At 34.7% G+C, this 21,326-nt stretch overlaps 1 protein-coding gene across 1 annotated transcript; it reads right to left on the reverse strand.

Annotated features, from left to right (window-relative positions):
• Positions 1-795: 795 nt before the first annotated feature.
• LOC129005743 (uncharacterized) lies at positions 796-17,716 on the reverse strand. Its single transcript, XM_054434734.1, has 6 exons — positions 17,643-17,716; positions 13,130-13,187; positions 11,909-12,378; positions 9,592-9,663; positions 2,041-2,065; positions 796-1,295 (listed from the first exon to the last, which is right to left on the reverse strand). Exons 1-6 carry the CDS (start codon positions 17,685-17,687, stop codon positions 853-855), a joined length of 1,113 nt encoding a protein of 370 aa, XP_054290709.1. The 5' UTR covers positions 17,688-17,716; the 3' UTR covers positions 796-852.
• Between the last annotated feature and the right edge of the window lie 3,610 nt (positions 17,717-21,326).

Here is a 21,326-nt window from a genome sequence, read left to right on the forward strand (position 1 = left end):
ATTGTTCATGATTTTTTATTAGCAAAATAAGTTGCATAATAGAATTGGTAAATATTATTCATCTCTTAAAGTGATTGTGTATCTGGATTCCTTACTGTTAGACCAGGCCTGAACGTTTAAATTTTAAACCTTGATGCAAAACTACGAATTGGGTCGAATCTTTTGACACCTTAAACGTTGAAATTGGTCCACAAATAAGGGAGGAGCGGTGTTCACAAAAAACAGCCCTCATGTATTAATATAAGAGATGGTTGAATTGTATGCCACTATAAATGGTATTGCCGCAATGGCCTACTTACTGTAAGTTTTACGAACATCATGGCGCCAGAGTCTAAACATGAATACTCAACAGAAACTGTGTAGATCATAAACATAAACAAATGATGTTACTGACACGATATTAAACATGATTTAACATTGCTTGAATAAAATCGTTAATGTTATTAGTGTATTATCCGGGCCAGTTACGTAATTTGTTTATGTTTATGATCCATACAGCTTTCTGTCATAATATTTGTGAGTGTAACCAAGCTTTAAATTAAGGGATTTTACTACTGGGTTTTTAGTTTAACGTAGTTATTTGCATTGTCCAAAGTCAATGATAAAAGAAAAGATACGTTGCAAATGGGTTCGCCTTAATTGGACCGTAGAAATATGTAAAATGTCGAGGAAATCGACCTCTGTCTACCTAGAGTGGGTCTTGTGTATTCGGACTGCGCCCCTTAAGGAATCCACGAAACTCGTTGTCACCTGGGATTACCCATTTATGGTTCTAGGATCAGAAATATGCCATAATATAAGTAAATAAGACGTATAATTCAGATGATTCAAAGGGAAATCAATGGGTACAAACTAGTCAGTTGGTGTCACCTCGAAGGCTGCGTCACTGTTCCAATCTTCTGGGCAATTGACTTGTCTATTGTCGAATCGGTTCATGGAAACTATATCTTCACAAGGTTCAGGACACTGATACTTAATGGTTATTTTAAAACAGTGTCCGTCTGTAGTTTTGTAGACAAGTGTAAATTCGTTTACAATCGGATGTGGTCGGCGGTTGATGTAAATCCCTTCAACTTTGCCAACTGGACAAGAGTCTAGAAATAACCTAGCCAAGATTAAATTCTCATAAGTTATATATCCAACTGCCAAGGATGTCCCTTTCTTGGTGTATTGTCGGCATTTGAGCTTGATGTTTGAGTCAGCTTTTAAAGTGATAAAGGAAGGTGCATCGACAGAATCAGCATCTTTGATCAAATCCATGATTTCGTAATCTCCTTTTGGTAACATTCTGTCTTCTACAAAACACACAGAGTTGATTGTAAAAATTAATAATTCTCGATCAGCATAGTAGGAGTAATAACATCTACTGAAAGAAAATAAAACTACTTCTTAGAACTTTAAATATATTTACACTTATAGTATTAAATCACAGAAGGTATACACATACAAAAGATGGTAAGTGGTGATCGAATTCGATTGGACACTTCAATCGTTATCAGACAAAATATGCGAATGACAAGAATCTAAATATATATCCCTAAATATATATCCTAAATATATATCTAAATATATATATATATCACTACTTATATCCCGTTGGCTACCGGAAGTCCTGGACAAGACGATTCTATAAGTGCAACTGGAGTTAATATTTACTTATTTTTAATTAGTGTTTTTATATTTTCCTTATCGGTATACAATTATTTCCAATCAATTATCGGATATAATAATTGTCTACAATTCTTTAAAATGGATAGATTGTCCTCTATTTTGTATCAAGTGTTGTGCTACATTTGAAATTGCAGGATTGTTCTTTTTCCAACAACATATTCTAGATAAATATATTTACCGTCTCGAGAGTCAACAGTATAGGTGTAAATATATTTAAAAAGTTACTAGACGTATTTTTATTTACTTTCATTAAAAATAATGTATTAAATAATAACTCACAAAATAACTCATTGATATCCTATCAACAGTTGTAGACAATATAAACCTAGTTTACTTAGAAGTATAGTAATTCTTTTTGTAAATACTTACTTTCATATTGAATACTTATAGACACCTGAAAAAATATGTAAAACATCAATGAAATTTTTGGCAGGAGTAAAGGAGTGAAGTTTTTCGTAAATATTGTTGCAACTAAAATATTGTTGCAATTGTAAAAAAACCGCTTTGAAAAATGCATTAATGTTAGTAGAAAGCACATCTCCTTTAAGTTTTTGAACAATTCTTTAAGTTTAAAACCTATGTGTAGTGAACCTAAATTCCGTTTCAATTTTAGCACAGTATTTACAATAAGTTTTTGTTTAATTTAAACAACATTCATGAAGAATTCAATTTTAATTTCTTAATCGATAAAAATATGTATTATTATTCTTTGTGTTGTTTTCACTTTGTCTAACTCATCTTAGTACATAAAGATTTTCTGATTCTGATGAATGAGTGATTTCTTAATTATATTTAAATTGTTTATCTCTTTTTTAAGTAAAGACGTTTTTACAAAGCAGTTAATTGATATTGTGATATGTTTAGTTAAAATATTCGTAATTGAGATGCTAACTCTCTTATCCTTTACAAATTCATTTCAATCATTCATTTAAAACATTACGTAACTAATCTCATACAATAAAGTCATAACTTTTTTTATTTCACCATCTTAGTCTTAATAAATAAAAAGCGAAATGCTGATCATTTTGGTTTTTAAGGGTAGGATATAGCTTAATTATTTACATTCATAAGGTTATAATATAATTTAATTATAATCTTAGATCGATCATTGTCAGATAATCCAATCATTATACCCAGTTAAAAAATGTTCTCACGCTAAAAGCTTCAACCTCTTTTGGTTAATATAACCCTAAAATAAGGTAACTGTCATTTGCTTATAACATCATTATATATTATGAAATCAAGTTACACCTTATATCATTCATTATAATTCATTCCAATCTCTTTATCAATACAGGAGTTTAGTATTTAATGTAATTTAATTGTTTACGTTTGATACAAAATTTTAAAATTGATTATATTATTTTACATTATTTTTCTTATTATTACGGCACATAGTTTATATTTGCAGACAGGAGACAGAGGCAATGACCTATGCTGTGTGACACTGCTCATGATATTTTAGATAAACCATTTGACTGCTTAGAGTTAAGTTCCATTTCAGAATATTCTAGTTTTTATGATCACGGTGCTGGGGCGGATAGTTTATGTATTTTCAAACCAATATTAGAAGTTTCAATAAAAACTCAGATGAGTTGCTAGTTTATTTAAATGATTTTATTGCTTCTCTAGATGTCATAGTGTTGACAGAGTGTTGGCTGGGGGAGGGAGGGGAGGGAACCGGTTTGGACGGATTTGACATGCACCAGACTGATACACACAAAAACAAAAATGACGGAGTCATTGTTTACACTAACAAAAGACTTTCTGCTACTGCAACACAGGTTACTTTGGGAGATGTTTACGGGTTGAGTATAGCTTTTTCGTTTGATAAAAAACAAATGTTAATACTTGCAGTTTACCGTACCTTTGATAGTAACCCAGATTGTTTTGTGAATGAAATTGAAAAACATTTTAATAGAATCAATAAAAATGTAAACTGCATTTTTATGGGAGACATTAATTTTGACTTGATTAGAAGAGATTGTATAACTGAAAAATATTTGGATTGTCTATTAGGAGGTGGGTTTGTACAATGTATTGATAAACCTACAAGAGTGTCTGGGGTATCGGAGAGCTGCTTGGATCACATTTTTGTGAAATATAATGACGAATGCAATATCAAATCAGCTGTAATTCAAACGACCATCACCGATCACTACAGTACTGGCCTTACTATCACTAAACCCACTACAACACAACCTGCTTACTCGTCACAAGACACTATACCACACACGTACATAGACCATGCGTTACTATCATACCTACTGACACATTCTAACTGGGCCCCTTTTAGCGAATTTCCCTATAGGGAAGTAGCTATTACCGTAGGTGGCATGGTAAGACCTAGGTGCGGGACCGATTTACTTTTTCATTTTGATGTCCCCAGAGGCCAAAAACACCATTCGTTTAAATTTTTATATATATGTAACATACTCAGTGAGCGTCAGTACGGGTTTCGTCAGGACAAAAATATTTCAGATGTGTTGTTCGATATTAATAAAGAATTAAATTCTGCGATTTCAGAAAAAAATCATCCATTATTAATTTTTCTTGATTTAAAAAAAGCATTTGATTCTGTTGATATGTATGTGTCCGTGAACACGATAACTTGAGTAATTTTTATCCGATTTTGATGAAATTTGGTTTGAAGGTGTAAGGCGGGATAAACTTGAATGAGTTCGCGAACCAGCATGATCGGACCATGGGAAGGGGGTTTTACGGTGGGTTTTATGGGGTAAAAATGGGTTTTTCTAATTTTTGACCCTACAAACGAAAAATTTCCCAATTTCTCTTCAGACCTTCTTAAAGAGCCTAAAAAACAAATAATTTAGTATATCAAAGTGTTTTTGTACTATTATTAGTTACGGATAAAATTCAAATAATTGTTATTTTAAAATTCTTATGTTATTCTTATGGGGAATATTGTAAAATGTTGTAGTCTGCTTGTTTATGGATATATTTTGATCAAACTTTATTTATTTTATACTAAGTTATTAATATTTCTCTAAAAACACACTTTTTTACCCTCCCTGTAGCAGCAAGCCTATGTACTCATAAAAATTAATGTTTATTAAATACATTTAATTGAAAATCAATTCAGGCAACTGGAAATTTGCTTAGTCGGCAGGTTTGCTGCGGCGGGGGTATTTTTAAACTCAAACGACATTAATTTTTATTCTAGCCATTTTATTAAAATAATTGTTAATTGTATAAATTCTTCAAAGAAATTAGTTGGTAACAAATCAACAAGGCTCAATAAACTCAAACCATGGATAACCGTTGACTTAATCAGACAGATCAGATTTAGAGATAAAATCAGCAAAAGAGTAAAAAGACAACCCTTTAATATAGAATTGAAACATTTTTACCATAATTTAAAGACAAATGTTAATACTAACTTAAAGCAAACAAAACGGAATTATTACCGATCAAAACTTAATGAAGCATCTAAGAATCCCAAGAAGCTATGGGGATTAATCAATGAACTGGCTGGCAGGGTGAATAAAAAAGAACCGTTTCCTATTGAAAAATTTCTTTCTAGCTCACAATCTCCGATTTCTTCATCATACAAAGGAGTAGCAGATGAGTTCAATGAATTCTTTTCTGGAGTAGGTAAATCACTCGCTGACGCAATTGATTATAGTGGGGACCCAGTTTTGAATGACTCTGACTACCGCCTTGATTGCGACTTTACGATTCAGCCAATCACTGAACTAGATCTCCGACGCTATGTCTTCAGTTTAAGGGGAGGGTCTGCTCCGGGCTATGATGTTGTATCGGCCGACGTCATAAAAAATAATTTTAATATTCTGGGGGAGCCACTTTTACATATAGTCAACTTGAGTATCACCACAGGGTCCTTCCCAGAATGTCTTAAATTAGCCAAAGTATTTCCTCTATACAAATCAAATGACATCACAAATAAAACTAATTACCGACCAATCTCCTTGCTTAGTGTTTTTACTAAGGTGATTGAAAGAGTGGTGAAAGATCTATTAGTTACTTACTTACAAATCAATAACATACTCAGTGAGCGTCAGTACGGGTTTCGTCAGGACAAAAATATTTCAGATGCGTTGTTCGATATTAATAAAGAATTAAATTCTGCGATTTCAGAAAAAAATCATCCATTATTAATTTTTCTTGATTTAAAAAAAGCATTTGATTCTGTTGACCGTTAAAAATTATTGAGAAAAATGGAAGACATTGGTATTCACGGCAACTCACTTGCATGGTTCCAAAGCTACCTTTGTAACAGATCACAACTTGTTTCCATTAATGATATTACTAGTAATGTATTGCCAGTAGACTATGGTGTGGTCCAAGGCAGCAACCTTGGTCCAGTTTTATTCTTTTAATTTATATAAATAATATTTCCAGACTAAACATTTTTGGTCAAATCTTTTTATTTGCCGATGACAGCCTAATTTTCCTGCATGGAAAAACCTGGGCCGAAGTGTATGACAAAGCCACACACGATCTCATGATAATTAAGAAGTGGTTAAATCAAAATGTTCTTTCATTAAATGTTTCTAAGACAAAATTCATGCCTATTTCTATTAGCAAGAGTACAGACTTCAATTTAGCCAATTTAACAATCCACGAATGTGACAATTATCAAAGTAATTCTTGCAGATGTGAAAGTATAGAAAAGGTCAACTCTTATAAATATCTAGGTGTATTGTTTGATGAACGATTAAAATGGATAGATCATGTTAATTATGTTAGAAATAAAATTAGGAAATTAATTTTTGCTTTCAAACACATGAGAGAAGTTTTGACGGTTAAGGAATTAAAAATGGCTTACTTTGCTTTTGTTCAATCATTACTTTCGTTTGGTATTATAGCTTGGGGTGGCTGTTATAGGAGTACCTTGGAGCTATTAAATATTGCTCAAAAATCAATTTTAAAAATAGGATTTGGGAAATGCAAACGTTACCCGACTGACGCTTTATTTAAAGAAATAGGAGTCCTCTCTATTCGCCAGTTGTATGTAAAATCAATATTAATAAACATCAATGAAAAATTACAATAACATTTTTCAAAATATTTCACATTTATATAATACAAGATATTCTTCTAGAGTTGGAATCACCACAATTCAAGTGAATTATACTTTTTCTACGACTAATTCATACTATGTTTCACACTAAGTCTATCGTAACATATGTAACATTTTTAAGGATTTCAAATTTTTTGAATGTGACTCTTTAAAGGTATTTAAATTCCGCGTCAATGATTTCCTATTCAGTTTAAATATTGACGAGGCCGATTCAATTATCACGGCGGGCTACCGGCGCACCTGATCCGACCTTTGCACTGACTGACCTTGGCACGTTGTTAGGACTGTCCGCAGTCGAATTACTACTCTCTACACCACTCATACTCAACAATCCACTCATCACTCTCCACTCTCCTCTCCTCACTACCACCATTACACACGGAACTCACAACACACACACACACAGTCTGTCTCTCTCTCTCTCTCTCTCCCCCCCCTCCCTCTCCTGGCCACCACGAAATCTAATGCGCAGACTCACCAGCGCTGTGTTCATGAAAATACGTTTACATACATCATTAATAATAACAACCCTTTTATTTTTAATTGCCATTCCACAAATTCAATAATTTACTTTTTTCTATTTGACAGCAACTTAGCAGACGCACAGGTAGCACTGCCTATGTGTGCTAGTTCCATTGTTTATTGTTGAATATTTTGGCTCATTAAAACTTGTATGTATTTTACTATTTTTAGTGTCATAAGTCTCTGTTAAGTATATTTGATTGTATAATCACTGTTTGTAGCCAATATTTTTTGGAATAAACTATATATTCATTCATTCAATACAATTATAATCTATACTTATTTAATACGCAAGCAGGTTTGTGACAATTACTCCTCTAAAACTACTGAACCGATTAACATGTTTTTAGTGTCATTGGAAAGAGCGTAACGTGAATTTGTGCAGGATACTTTCTTTTTGGGAAATAATTAGAGAGTGAGGCCCTGAAAATGGGGGGCCCTTTAAAGTTTCGTATTTCTCCAAAAGATTAACATGGGAAAGAAAAATTGTTATGAAACTCCAGCTGTTGTCAGAAATTAAAAGTGAGAAGAACATATGTTAATTGTAAACAGTCAATGTATCTAGAAGATAAACATGGACAACCTAATGCGGCTGTAAGTGGGAAACATTTTTAGAAAACACTAAACACGAGATCAGCTTTTGAAAAATGATAAGATATTTATTTAAAAGAAATGTTGTTTACATTAACCTGCTATGAAATCGTGAGTATTTCCATTAGTAAAATAATCATTGAGTAGTTTGAATTGACTCTTTTAAACTCATCGATTAGTTATTACCATCAGTCATTTTCAAGAAACTCCTGTAATACTTTGCAATTGCTTGATCTCAAGCAACATGTACACTAGTATAATTAAAATAGATTTATCTGCTGAAAAATCTACATGATGAACCTATGAAAACCTATGATACAGTTGTCATTGTTATTTACAATACGCATTGATCAGTAAGTGTTATTTTGTCAATCAATGTAAATATCCTGTTTGGTTAACTAAGGATGTAATTGAATCTATAAGTTAAGACAAGTATGCGAAAAACTCAAGCTTTCCAACTACCATAACTGCCTTATTAGAACTAAAATATCAGGAGTAAAAATAACATTTAGGACAGCGTATACTAACTATTTCATTTTTGTTGTGAGTTTTGATAACAAGTTTTGAGTTTTGAGTTTTTGTTGTTGATTGATTTTTGGGATAAAAATATGCCTATATGTTAATCGGGAATGTGAGCTATCATCATGCCAAATTTGAGCTCAATCCATCCAGTAATTAATGCGTGATTGAACTTCAAACACACAAACAAACAAACACACAAACTTTCACATTTATGATATTAGTAAGATATCAATTCTTTTTGATACCATGTCAAGTCCGAGAGACAAACATCTAGTTTTGTATTAGAGTCTTTTGTCAAGAACTACACGAATGTAGAATATCACTTTCGTAGATATGGCTTGTTCGAGTGAGGAATGTGCTTTTGCACTCGAGATGATGCATTTTTTTTTCAAAAATCTGTCTATTGTTGCTGTGTAGCTAGCGTTGGCTGAGATCGTGTTATCGGGTGGCCTGTCGCAAAGCTGTTACAATTTGAAGGACTTCGGTGTGTGTGTGGTGGTGTATTGCGAAAAATATTTGGAGCTCAAAGAACCATCCGAACTCCTGAAAACATTGACCTTGTCAGAAGATCGATTTAGCAGTCAATAGGACTGGCAACAACGAATGCAGGCATGTGAAATCTTAATTGCGGGACTGCCTCATGTTGCTCGGGCTTCGTTTAGTGACGAGACACTTCCATATTTCTGGAGCGGCAAATAAGTAGAATATGCTCTATTGGAGTGATGCTAAGCCTAGAGTAGTTCACGAGAAGACCCTATATGCCTTGAAGGACGCAATTCACCTTGAGGTTGGCCGCACATTACGACAAATGCTTCACAGAGTTATGATCAACTCCAGAACCAGAATACAGCAGTGCATTTACGATTAGGGACACCACTCGATGCTGTTTAAAACTAAGTCAAGTTATATAAAAAAATCTCCCAGGTGTAACCTTTTAATCCCAATATAAAGTTTGGTTCTAATATTTTTGGTTGTCTTTTAATGTACATTCAAAATGAGTGATACTTCCCTGTCCTACCCTGTATTTCTGGTTGTCCTATTATTTTACAGCGACTCAAAAACCATTGTTTCTCTGTAGTACATTATTATACTTTAGATCACTGGATTATTATATTTTAATATTTTAATTTAAGTCTCGACGGTCTACGAACACTTTATTAGTGATATAGTAACATTGTTGATTAACATATTGTTGTATAAGACGTAAGCCATTACTTTACCTTGCGTTTCTGTGATGTCTGTTCGCTATCTCCGAGTCTCAGCATCCTCTGAACTCTTGATGCGATGGCCTCCTGTAACCACCTCAAATTTCAATAGTCATTTGTGTAACTAGTGGGCAAAGGAAGTTTGCACTCGTGCTACACATTATATTTTTCCTACAGTTACTATAAATCATATAAATAATTTAGTCTTTTGAACACTGTAAAACACGTTTTTAGGTTAGGCCAAATCTGTAAACAAAAAGATACCAAGATGAATTAAAACACGTAAAGATTGTTATTTTACTACTCTTTCCTCAAAAAGTCGAGCAGTAAAAAAATTTGCATATCCTGTTCTTTGAAGTCTTTGTAGGAAGAGGCTCGATTCGTATTCAGCAATCGTTTTCCATATCTCTGTGGTCTGATTATCTCAACTAATCTTACTTATTTTTTTATAATCAATGACAAAATCATAGATTAAATAAAATAACTTCATATTTCAATAGAATATTTTTATATCTAAACAGCAGGTAGTTATAACAAATTATATTGCACTAAAACAAACTAAAGATTATAAAGATTGCTTTTAAAAAATAATTTTGACATCTAGTAGTTTACTATGTATACTGAACTAGCAGTTACACGGCGCGCGTTGCTGCGCTTAACAACTATTATTTTAAATGGTAATTTGTTCTTTACGATGAATAATAAAAGTGAAAAAAAATATAAATATAATATTTTACTTAATTGCTAGTAGATAAACAATGTTTTTTTGTTTTTTTTTCATTAGGTGTATAAATATATAAGTTTTCAGGCGTACCTACCACCACGTGAGCTCGCAACATACAGCTGTCCGTGTGAAAAGCATGCATTTTACAAATTTAAACCGATGATAGTCAGGGATTGCCCTAGTGCCTTATAATGGTGATTGCAAAAGCAAGACACCTAGGAAATTGTAGTTGCTTAAATTCAACGGGTAATTCGGATTAAATCATCAGTGTTCTTGGTATTAGGACTATTTCTCCTTTAATCTTACCACTGGTAATTTTTGATTCAATCAATTTTGGTGTCATTTTTTTAATCGTCAGTCTGGTAACGTTACACAGCTTCGGTGGATTTAAGTTTCGCATTCATATTATTAGGTTAATGACGAATTGAGAGGCATATGAATACCCGAGATAGCACGCACGATTATTATTCACTTACTAATTTATGTTAAGAAACTAATAAAATGTATTTTTTAGTAAAATATTAATAGCGTAGTATAAAATAAATAAATTTGCCAAGTTTGATCAAAGTATATTCATAAACAAGCAAGCAACAACATTTTACAATATTCTATATAAGAATAACATGGCAATTTTAAATTTACAATTTTTTGAATTTTCTCCGTTATCAATTTACAATTTTGATAAGGATGGCTACAGAAGGCAGCCATCCTAACTAAGAGTTTATTTATACATTTCTATATTCGGAGAAGCTAGAAGGGCTCCCCGCTTGTTACCTGACTTAGCCAAACATTATTTCTACTAACAACTTATTTGTCCTAAACAACTTATAGTCAAATAACTTATCCATAAGGTGACGTAGAAGGCTGGTCAAAAATGCTACTTCTTTCTTGGACGAAGGATGGTCGAGCAAGGACGGGAGGACAAGACTGTAGGAAGGTGGGGATAGCGCGTTAACGCAGTAGCGGCAGGCAACGAGTCGGTCATGCAGCCCGGCTTCGCGAAATGCTTACACTATATAAAATATAGCGTGCCGCTATGCGTCACAAGATGCTGTGAACGTTTCACAAGTTCCATAAATCGAACCAAGGTCTTGGGATTTTAATAATAAAAGGTTAGAACCGTACGTTTTAATCCTGTCATTTGATGACACTGACTGTGTTACAAAAGAACAGACTATAACATTGAATAAAGAACAAAAATGTTGGGATCCAAAAAAAAAAAAAACAATTTATAAGGAATCTACCAGAGGGGAAATATTTGGATGACATTTGCCTAATGTCACAAGTTTTGTATTATGTTGAATCAAAATTTAGATATGGAAAAAGAGCATTTAATTCGATAGAATACAATCCTGATTTGATTAGAACAGACCATATCCACCAGTAAACTATGTATTTAAAATAAAAGAAAATCCATTGGTTGGGGCTAATGGTAAAATCTTTACAGTCCAAGGAAGTAACCTTATGCTGCTTCATTAAAGAATAAGACAGGGTTGGTGGTTACAGATGTATATGTGGTTATGGATATATAAAGCTATATATATATATATATATATAGATGGATAGAGATAGATAGATATAGATAGATATGATGTATAATGTACTTACAGTCTCAGTTTTCTTTCTGCAATCTATAAGTTGTGGCTCCGATCTTTGTAATATGTCGTAGTACTGAAACTTAATAGGCTTAGTGACATACTTGTACAGTCTAGAGACGCACCGAAGTGTCTTCTCACCAAACGTGTATATTATGGTGAACTCTAACTGCTCATATCCGTTTAAAGGAAAGTTTTTTTCCCTTTTCGGTTCGTCAATTATTGCTATGTGATCCTTATATTTGTCATTGTCGCAATCATCTTTATTCACATTCTTCACTCTTTCTATCAAGTATCCTTCTGGTGCGTATACAAACACTGTAGCTATGCTTATATCTTTTACGCATGTAACAACAAACAATGTTTTGTCTGTGAATGACTTTTGTTGACGCATTAAATCATCTTTCATATTATACTCTGGTTTGATCGTATAGTGTTGCAGAACACGTTGAAAGTCAATATTTTGTGGAGGAAAGAACTGAACTGAAACAAAAATATGTGGCTTTATTAAAAATAGTTACTTGCAGCATTATCTAACTGTGTTAGCTCTCATATTGGTAAGACAACCCAGAGAAACCGGTCTACCTAGTTTAGACTTGGTCTTCAACAAGATTTCAAAACGAATTTAAAGTCTTTGAATTCTGTCTAAAATAAAGTGGGATCGTTTTCACCACCTCTGGGTACGCTTTTTTGTATCAAAGCCAAAGGTAATATTAAATTCTTATGGTAACACTTTTTTGATTGACAGGTTTTAAAGTTGTCTTTACCTCATGGGTTCATTCAATATGTGGACAAAGGGTAAAAACCAGCCTATATGAAGCTGTTAGAAGGACACGTCTGTCTTGATATCAGGGGAGACTACAATGAAAGAAATCACTTGTTCTAAATTTGTTGTCAATTTTGTCGACTTGAAATTACTGTCAATGAACAGTCCTTTAAATGTCACACTAGATCTAGAAGACTTGAACAATACTGACGTCATTAACAGGTACATTTGAAGTATTAGCTGCATCGGATGATTTCTGCCATATCAAAAGTTTAAAGTAAAGATTTCTGAGTATTTTTAAGATGCTCCAAACTCACACACACACACACCCACACCCACCCACACACACACACCCACACACACTCACACACACACACACACACACATTATATATGCTTCGGGTTGTTACCCAAATGTCTTTAATAACCATGTAATAAAAGAATATCGATTAATAAATATTGGATTTACCGTGGCCTTGGACTTCATTCGTATTCGAAACCTGTCCAGAAGCCAAGCTCTGAAGAATCTGCAACAATACATGCCCATTTATCAAACCTTCAATTTTTGTGAACCCTGAGCAGCTGTGTAGGTGAATTATGTAAAAACATGTGACTCTATTATTTCCAAAATGGCCGAACATTTTGAAATTACAAAACTATGTATTTTATGGGGTTTTAACACGGTGTAACTCCTAAATGAGTAGCTTTAGAGAAAAAATGTTTGGATTAAAAACGTTTTTAAATGGCATTTACTTTCTAAATAAATCATAAAATATAGGGTTTTCTATAAGAATATCTATGTTGGCGGCCATATTGTAAAAATGGCTTTATAATTGTGACGGCCTGGCATATTTGCCTCATTTTGTTGTAATTTGTTAACTTTGAGCATAAAGCTGATTGGCCTTACTCCCTAAACCTGGCCCGTTGGCTATCACCGAATATTTGCTAGGTTGATGTGTCAACTGTATTTATCAATATTGAATTTTATTTAACTTCGCATAAGTCTCCAAGTGACCCTTAAAACTCATACTCCAATTCCTTTCATTACTTTGTAACCCTACAATAATCCTAACCAGACGTCGTGGCTTGGCCGGATGTGCTTTGGAATGTGCTAACTTTGCATGTACGTGTGTCGCGATAAGCAATGTTACACTTCTAGACTCAGTTCCTCGCTTCAATTAGTTTTATTAATGACTTATGGGCTGAGCGCTCAGCGTGCGCTGATTGGCTGACGATGGTCATGTGACCACGCTGAGGCTCTCGCTCGGACGATGCTGAAGCAATTAGATCGCGCCGGAATGTAGCGGACGACGGTATAGTCCGCCGCGCGCGGTCTCGCGCCCTTTCTTTTATCCTTACTCTTTTCTTTTAAGCCCGTGTACGTTTTTGAATTCATTATTGTAACTCGTTTATTCTGTCAGTCGTGGTTTGCTTTGTAAATTGTAATGTGTTATTTTTAATCGATGAAATTGTTAAAGATTAATTTTTTTAAGTAATAAAGTGTTAGCTGATCCCTATTCGCTTGTTTTAATATTCGTTCTTCCTGCTCCCAACCGCTAAGAAGACTACAAGAGAGGCTGCTGTGACATAATGATTAAATTACTTTTTCAACTTTACCAAAGTCTTTTAAATAAAAACCCAAGGCAGTTTACAAATTAAATTTTTTTTGATATCTCTCATAACTTTCGAATAAAACAGCTGGCACACTTATATCAATCACCCTGTATTTTTTAATACCTTGTAACCCCAAAATCTTACAGCAAAATAACAACCAGCTTTTTCTGCTGGTGATATGGGTTCTCTCAAAGGCGTCTCTTGCCCTACTATATCGTCAATTCGAAAAATGACGTGTTTTACATTAAGGTGCATAATAAATGCACATAATTACACAGTTGGTCGAATAAAGTATAGTACAAAAACATCTTTCCTTCGAAAAATATACAGAATAGGATGAACGTGCACTGATCTCTTCATTCTTCTTATATTCTTCAGCATCAGAGCAACTGACAACATGTACTCACTGATTGATGGCGTCTTTACAACTAGAAAACTAAACTCCGCCGAACAGACGTATTAGAACGGTCGCTGGCTACGTTACTAGCGACCGTGTCAACCACTGGTGACGTGGCTAGTGACCGTATTAGTCGCTGGCGACGCGGCTAGTGACCGTATTAGTCGCTGGCGACGTGGCGTTCGTGTCAGTCAATGGCGACGTGGCTAGAGGCCGTATAGTCGCTGGTGACGTGGCTAGCGATCGTATTAGTTGCTGGCGAAATGGTTAGCGACCGTATTAGTCGTTGGCTACGTGGCTTGCGATCGTGCAAGTCAATGGCGACGTGGCTAGAGACCGTATTAGTAGCTGGTGACGTGGCTAGTGACCGTATTAGTCGCTGGCGACGTGGCTAGAAACCGTATTAGTAGCTGGTGACGTGGCTAGTGACCGTATTAGTCGCTGGCGACGTAGCTATTGACCCTATTAGTCGCTGGCGACGTGGCTTGCGATCGTGTCAGTCAATGGCGACGTGGCTAGAGACCATATTAGTCCCTGGCGACGTGGCTTGCGATCGTGTCAGTCAATGGCGACGTGGCTAGAGACAGTGTCAATCACTGGCGACATGGCAAGTGACCGTATTAGTCGCTGGCGACGTGGCTTGCGATCGTGCCAGTCAATGGCGACGTGGCTAGAGACCGTGTCAGTCGCTGGTGACGTGGCTAGCGACCGTGTCAGTCAATGGCAACGTGGCTAGAGACCGTATTAGTCGCTGGTGACGTGGCTAGAGACCGTATTAGTCGCTGGTGACGTGGCTAGAGACCGTATTAGTCCCTGGCGACGTGGCTAGAGACCGTGTCAGTCGCTGGTGACGTGGCTTGCGATCGTGTCAGTCAATGGCGACGTGGCTAGAGACAGTGTCAATCACTGGCGACATGGCAAGTGACCGTATTAGTCGCTGGCGACGTGGCTTGCGATCGTGCCAGTCAATGGCGACGTGGCTAGAGACCGTGTCAGTCGCTGGTGACGTGGCTAGCGACCGTGTCAGTCAATGGCAACGTGGCTAGAGACCGTATTAGTCGCTGGTGACGTGGCTAGAGACCGTATTAGTCGCTGGTGACGTGGCTAGAGACCGTGTCAGTCGCTGGTGACGTGGCTTGCGATCGTGTCAGTCAATGGCGACATGGCAAGTGACCGTATTAGTCCCTGGCGACGTGGCTTGCGATCGTGTCAGTCAATGGCGACGTGGCTAGAGACAGTGTCAATCACTGGCGACATGGCAAGTGACCGTATTAGTCGCTGGCGACGTGGCTTGCGATCGTGCCAGTCAATGGCGACGTGGCTAGAGACCGTGTCAGTCGCTGGTGACGTGGCTAGCGACCGTGTCAGTCAATGGCAACGTGGCTAGAGACCGTATTAGTCGCTGGTGACGTGGCTAGAGACCGTATTAGTCGCTGGTGACGTGGCTAGAGACCGTATTAGTCGCTGGTGACGTGGCTAGCGACCGTGTCAATCACAGGCGACATGGCTAGCGACCGTATTAGTCGCCGGCGACTTGGCTTTTTATAAATATTTTTTCTCAATCTCACTCTTTGAGTGTAACTAACTCATGTTTATTTTAATCAGATTTACTTGAGTTCTAGTAATAAGTGCAGATTGCCAATACTTGTTTAAAAAAAATTAATTACTAATCATTGTAAGACAGCTGTAATGGTATTTTAACTAAATTAATAAAAAAAAAACAGTTATCCAACGTGAATATTCATTGTTAAGTTATAGAATTAATCTAACCAAAGAAAGTGGCCTTACACAAGTTTATACAATTAATTTATTACAAGTTTTTAAATTGAGTAGAAAAAGTTTAATATCGATGCATAACGAAACAGTGATCTTCACTCATAAAGTGTACTATATTTATATTGCTTCATTATTGTTTAGCGTTAAACATACTCATGAGAAATTCTTGCATTTATATTTATGAAATGGAATATATATATAAATAGGTTACATACCTTATTAATATATATGCATGGAATATATATGCATATTCAACTTGTAATGCATACTATGTGTACAATCATAAAATTTACAAAAACCATTAACTAAAATGTGTACATTTTAACAGTTTTTTTACAAAATAAATAGTAAAAGTAAAAAAAGTAGATCATGAAATTTGGAAAGTTCTCATAAAACCATGTTGTGTGTTTTATGCTAATACCGAATCAAACACTAAATGTACCCTACAAAGTTTTTATTCACCTCTTTGACAGAAACATTATCCCAGAGCAACGATTGAAAGAATGTAATTAATCTTGTAAATTGTTTCATTTCCTCTTAAAAAATTTAGACTACTCACAGGGATTAGTAATAGAAAGTAAAATATATTACAGAAAAATATACCAATGTAAACAAAATTATATGCAATACTACACAAAACTCATACATTACTTTTTGTTAGAACTTAGAAGCGTAGGAATACTTTAAAACCTCGATTATCCAGGATATTAAATCCATAGTTAACAGTGAAAAAATATTGTTTTCTTTAGAAACTAGAATAGGTTTCAATTTAGTTAAATATTCTTTACATTTTTACCCAAATACAGTTTGTCTCTTATCAAATTTTATGTACATAATAAAATTGTATCAAAAAAAGAACAGTTAAAAACTAAAAAAAACATTAAAATACTTTGCAACAGCAAAAAATATAGGTATTAAATTTTATTTTATATTTTCCTAGATCCAATCAGCATAGAATCAGTATGAATTAAAAACATGAAAGTTTCCTAGATTATTGGTACTTTCTAACACTGAAATTTTACAAGAAATAATAACCCAAATAGTAAAATTTATGTAAGATTTTACTTGGTGAAAATGAGTTTCAGCTGTCATATAAACAATGAAAACTTACAATAAACTTTTTTTTTACAACACACTTATTGTTAGAATTATGAAAAGAGCTGTTATATATGAGTATGTTCAGATAAGATCTTACCAGAGATGATCCGAAAACCACGAAAAACCACAGTGCTCCTTCCATGGCTCAAACGGAGTGAACCATTCGCAACTAGGCTAGTTTTGGTGCCAAATTTAATTATAAATTGTCATTAATTGCACGCGATTGCCATACTTATCTGACGTAATACAACTTGCGCAAGTTTGCTGTGCGCTTTACTCTGTTCACAACATTTGACCTTCAATATTTTTATCGAATAAAACATTCTATCGATGCTGATATGAATATCATAGGCTCTCTACGGAACAGTAACCTATAATAAAACTATATTACTAATATTAAATAGTACTGATTATTGTTATTTATGTGCATAATAAATCATTATAAACAAATACAACAATACGTTTTCTAGGATGGTATTGGAATTATTTACACGTTTACGATGTCAATTTGTGGTTTAAACAACGATTTCAGAAACGCTGTCACTAACAGAACTATCGGCTTGAAAATTGATTATGTAATGTGTATTAACATTTACTAGTGTACATGTTGCTCGAAATCGAGCAATTTCCAATTAGTACAGGAGTTATTTATAAACAAATAACTTGTTTAAAAACTAATAACAGTCATAATTTCCGATGATTTTTAAAGAGTCAACTAAAAGATTATTAACTAATACTCACAATTTACATAACAGTCCTATTCCAGTTTAAAGGCTTAATTTTTAACAATTAAACTGCCCATGGACAGGAAAAGGTAAGCTTACAATTTAAGTCAACGTAAAAAGGCTGCTAGCTATTTATAAAGTACCGTACCTAAGTTATTTAGCCAATTTGTAGACAATAAGGTGTAGGCCACTTCAAACTCTACAGACAGAGTTAGGCAAAAAGTTGCAGAACTCTGAAATGGTGTTATTTATATGGCTTACTCATAATAATGCCAAATCCTTTAAATAAAAATTCAATAACTAATAACTTATATCATTAAACACAAACCAACATCCAAAACTATGCACATTTTTAATACAACATAGATAATTTACACATTGACTGTTTAAAATTAACAAATGTTTTTCTCACTATTAATGTTTGCTTGGCAACATCTGATTAGGAAAAATCTGTTTCATAATCATTGAAATAGATTTATAATAAATAATCTATCATAAAGTTTAAGGTAAACCTACCACATAGTTGTTTTATTTTTTTATCAGCTGTCTTAAATTCTGAAATAGGATTTGACAGTTCTGGTTGTTTACATTTAAAGTCAAAGCAAATGTAAACATTGTGAATTTCCTCATGCTTCCATGGAGACCAACTATCTATCTAATATATAAAATTCTCGTGTCACAGTGTTTGTCTGCAAACTCCTCCGGAACGACTTCACCGATCGTTATGAAATTTGGTGTGTAAATTCTGTAGGTATGCGAATCGGACGTAAACTATTTCCCGTTTCGAAATTCTTAAAAGGGCTCCGCCCCAGACACCGCTGAACCGATTGCCACGAAACTTGGTACATACGTGTAGAATTTCATGGAATAGGTTTATACACCATCAATTTCGTGATCCGTTCAATCGGCTCCGCCCCAGTGGCTCTGGAGTTTCCCATGTTAACCTTATGAGAAATGGAATTAATGAATCTTAACAGCTGTTTCAATTAAACAAGTTGGTTCTGTTCTATGATGTTCAATAGCATTAAAGTTACAAGGATTACCAACAGGGTGCAGCACTATTATTTCTTTTACATTTATGACAACAGCTAATTTGCAACCAAAAGGTGAGTGAGCGTAGCGAACGAACTTCAACCTGGAGGCGAGTTAGCGTAGCGAACGAGCTAACCTGAAGGCAAGTGAGCGCAGCGAACGAGCTCCAACCTAAAGGTGAGTGAGCGTAGCGAACGAGCTCCAACCCAAAGGTGAGTGAGCGTAGCGAACGAACTTCAACCAGGACGTGATTGAGCGATGCGAACGAGATCATCTTGAAAATTAAACGTGACGGTACTTTCTTTCCATCGGTCTGTCTTAGGGGAAACCTATAACTTAGGCGATACGAAGTTCGCCGGGTCAGCTAGTTCTATATATATAATACGCTAAGCCGATTTTTGTAAACAGAACTCCTCCCTCATTTTTGGACCGATTTTGATGATTAAAGTGTCAAATGAATGGCCCTGATCTGTAGTTTTGCAAAGTCTTTTTCGTTTTTTGAAATCTTTATTAGTTTGGGCAGGATCCTCCACCAAAGTTGGATTTTCTCCCATAAGATTAACATGGGGGAATCTAAATATTTAATTGGAAACTTTGTCTCCATGAATTTGAGAGAACGACTGGGCGTAGAAACTTGGTAGAGGTGTCCAAAGAAAGGTCTTGGTCCCTAGATGAGTTACCAAAATAAAAACTAAGTGAATCCCGTTAGGGCTCTGCTCCAGAAGCCCTTAAAGATCCCTCCACAGATTTGTTTACATTTTGTCCATGTGGATAATACTTTTTAATGAAACAACTGTTAATTTAAAATTGTATTTTAAACAACACACATTTATTGGGAGTTACTGAATTGTCCAAAAGAAGTATTTGCAATGTTATTTTCTGATTTTAAAATTGATTTTCTTCTGTATCATGTCATATTTTGCAATATAACGTTCCATTACGAAATCAGTGGAAAATCCTTTTATCACAGTAACTGTTATTTAACAATTATTTCTTATTGAACTATCTTATATCTATTGTACGGGTTGGTGTCTGTCTTTTCACCACTTTTGGCTATATTTTATCATACGATAAGATTATTGCCATACATGTTTTAAATCATTGGAAAAATCTTCGATTGTGTAATAAAATGCAAAATAATACAAGTGCAGAAGTGTCTTATTAGCTTCAACATCTCCCCAACCAATTTCCCAAAACTATGCTTGAGGGTTATTTATTGGCACAGAAGTACGATATGAACTGACGTGACGTGACGAAGGAAAAATCAAACTTGCACTGCAACGGATGGACCTCCCTTTTAAAGTCAGAACGTGTCTTTTCAATAAACAGATATTTTTCTCAAATAAAATCTTAGATTAATCTTTATTAGACAGATGAAATCGCGGAAGTTTTAACTACAAAAGATCCACCAATATGATTTTAATACTATTTAAAGGTTCTTCTAAAAGAAGATGTACCAGTTAACATACTAATAATAACTCCGATGATGTACAGTATGGGAAATATTTTATTCATTGAATAATCAACCATATTTGGCAACTAACGCAATTAATATCATTATTGTTTTTACACTTATTACTCTTTAAACAATGCTAAATGCTCAAAATATGTATAATTTCACTCAATTTGTCGCAGTTATATCAGTTGCAAGCCTTGAAAGTAACCGTCGATTTCGACGGGTTTCACCTAGTTAATATTTAATTTCTGACAACAGCTGGAGTTTCAAAACAATTTTTGTTCCCCATGTTAATCTTATGGAGAAATACAAAACTTTAAAGGGCCCCAGCACCTCACTCTTTAATTATTTCCCTAAAAAAAAGTTTCCTGCACAACTTCACGTCACGCTCTTTCCAATGAGACCAAAAACATGTCAATCGGTTCAGTAGTTTCGGAGGAGTAATTGTCACAAAAATCCTGCTTGCCTATTAAATAAGTACTAGTGTCCCTGTTGCTCGAATTCGAGCAATTGCTAAGTATTACCATAGATTATTACAGGCGTTTTAAAACGAATTTCAACCAAGTAC

Source organism: Macrosteles quadrilineatus, unplaced genomic scaffold (assembly GCF_028750875.1).
Source record: "Macrosteles quadrilineatus isolate MER2022 unplaced genomic scaffold, UCM_ALF_1.0 Scaffold_32__1_contigs__length_1466915, whole genome shotgun sequence".
In the NCBI taxonomy this organism is placed as follows: Eukaryota; Metazoa; Arthropoda; class Insecta; order Hemiptera; family Cicadellidae; genus Macrosteles; species Macrosteles quadrilineatus.

What these genes read in the sequence shown, in the direction of transcription:
- LOC129005743 (XM_054434734.1), bottom strand. Translation starts at nt 17,687, where the DNA reads ATGGAAGGAGCACTGTGGTTTTTCGTGGTTTTCGGATCATCTCTG. An exon ending in GCAGAAAGAAAACTGAGACT is followed by an intron (nt 9,664 to 11,908) that starts GTAAGTACATTA and finishes AGGTGGTTACAG; the next exon opens with GAGGCCATCGCATCAAGAGT. An exon ending in TATAAGTATTCAATATGAAA is followed by an intron (nt 1,296 to 2,040) that starts GTAAGTATTTAC and finishes TGTGTTTTGTAG; the next exon opens with AAGACAGAATGTTACCAAAA.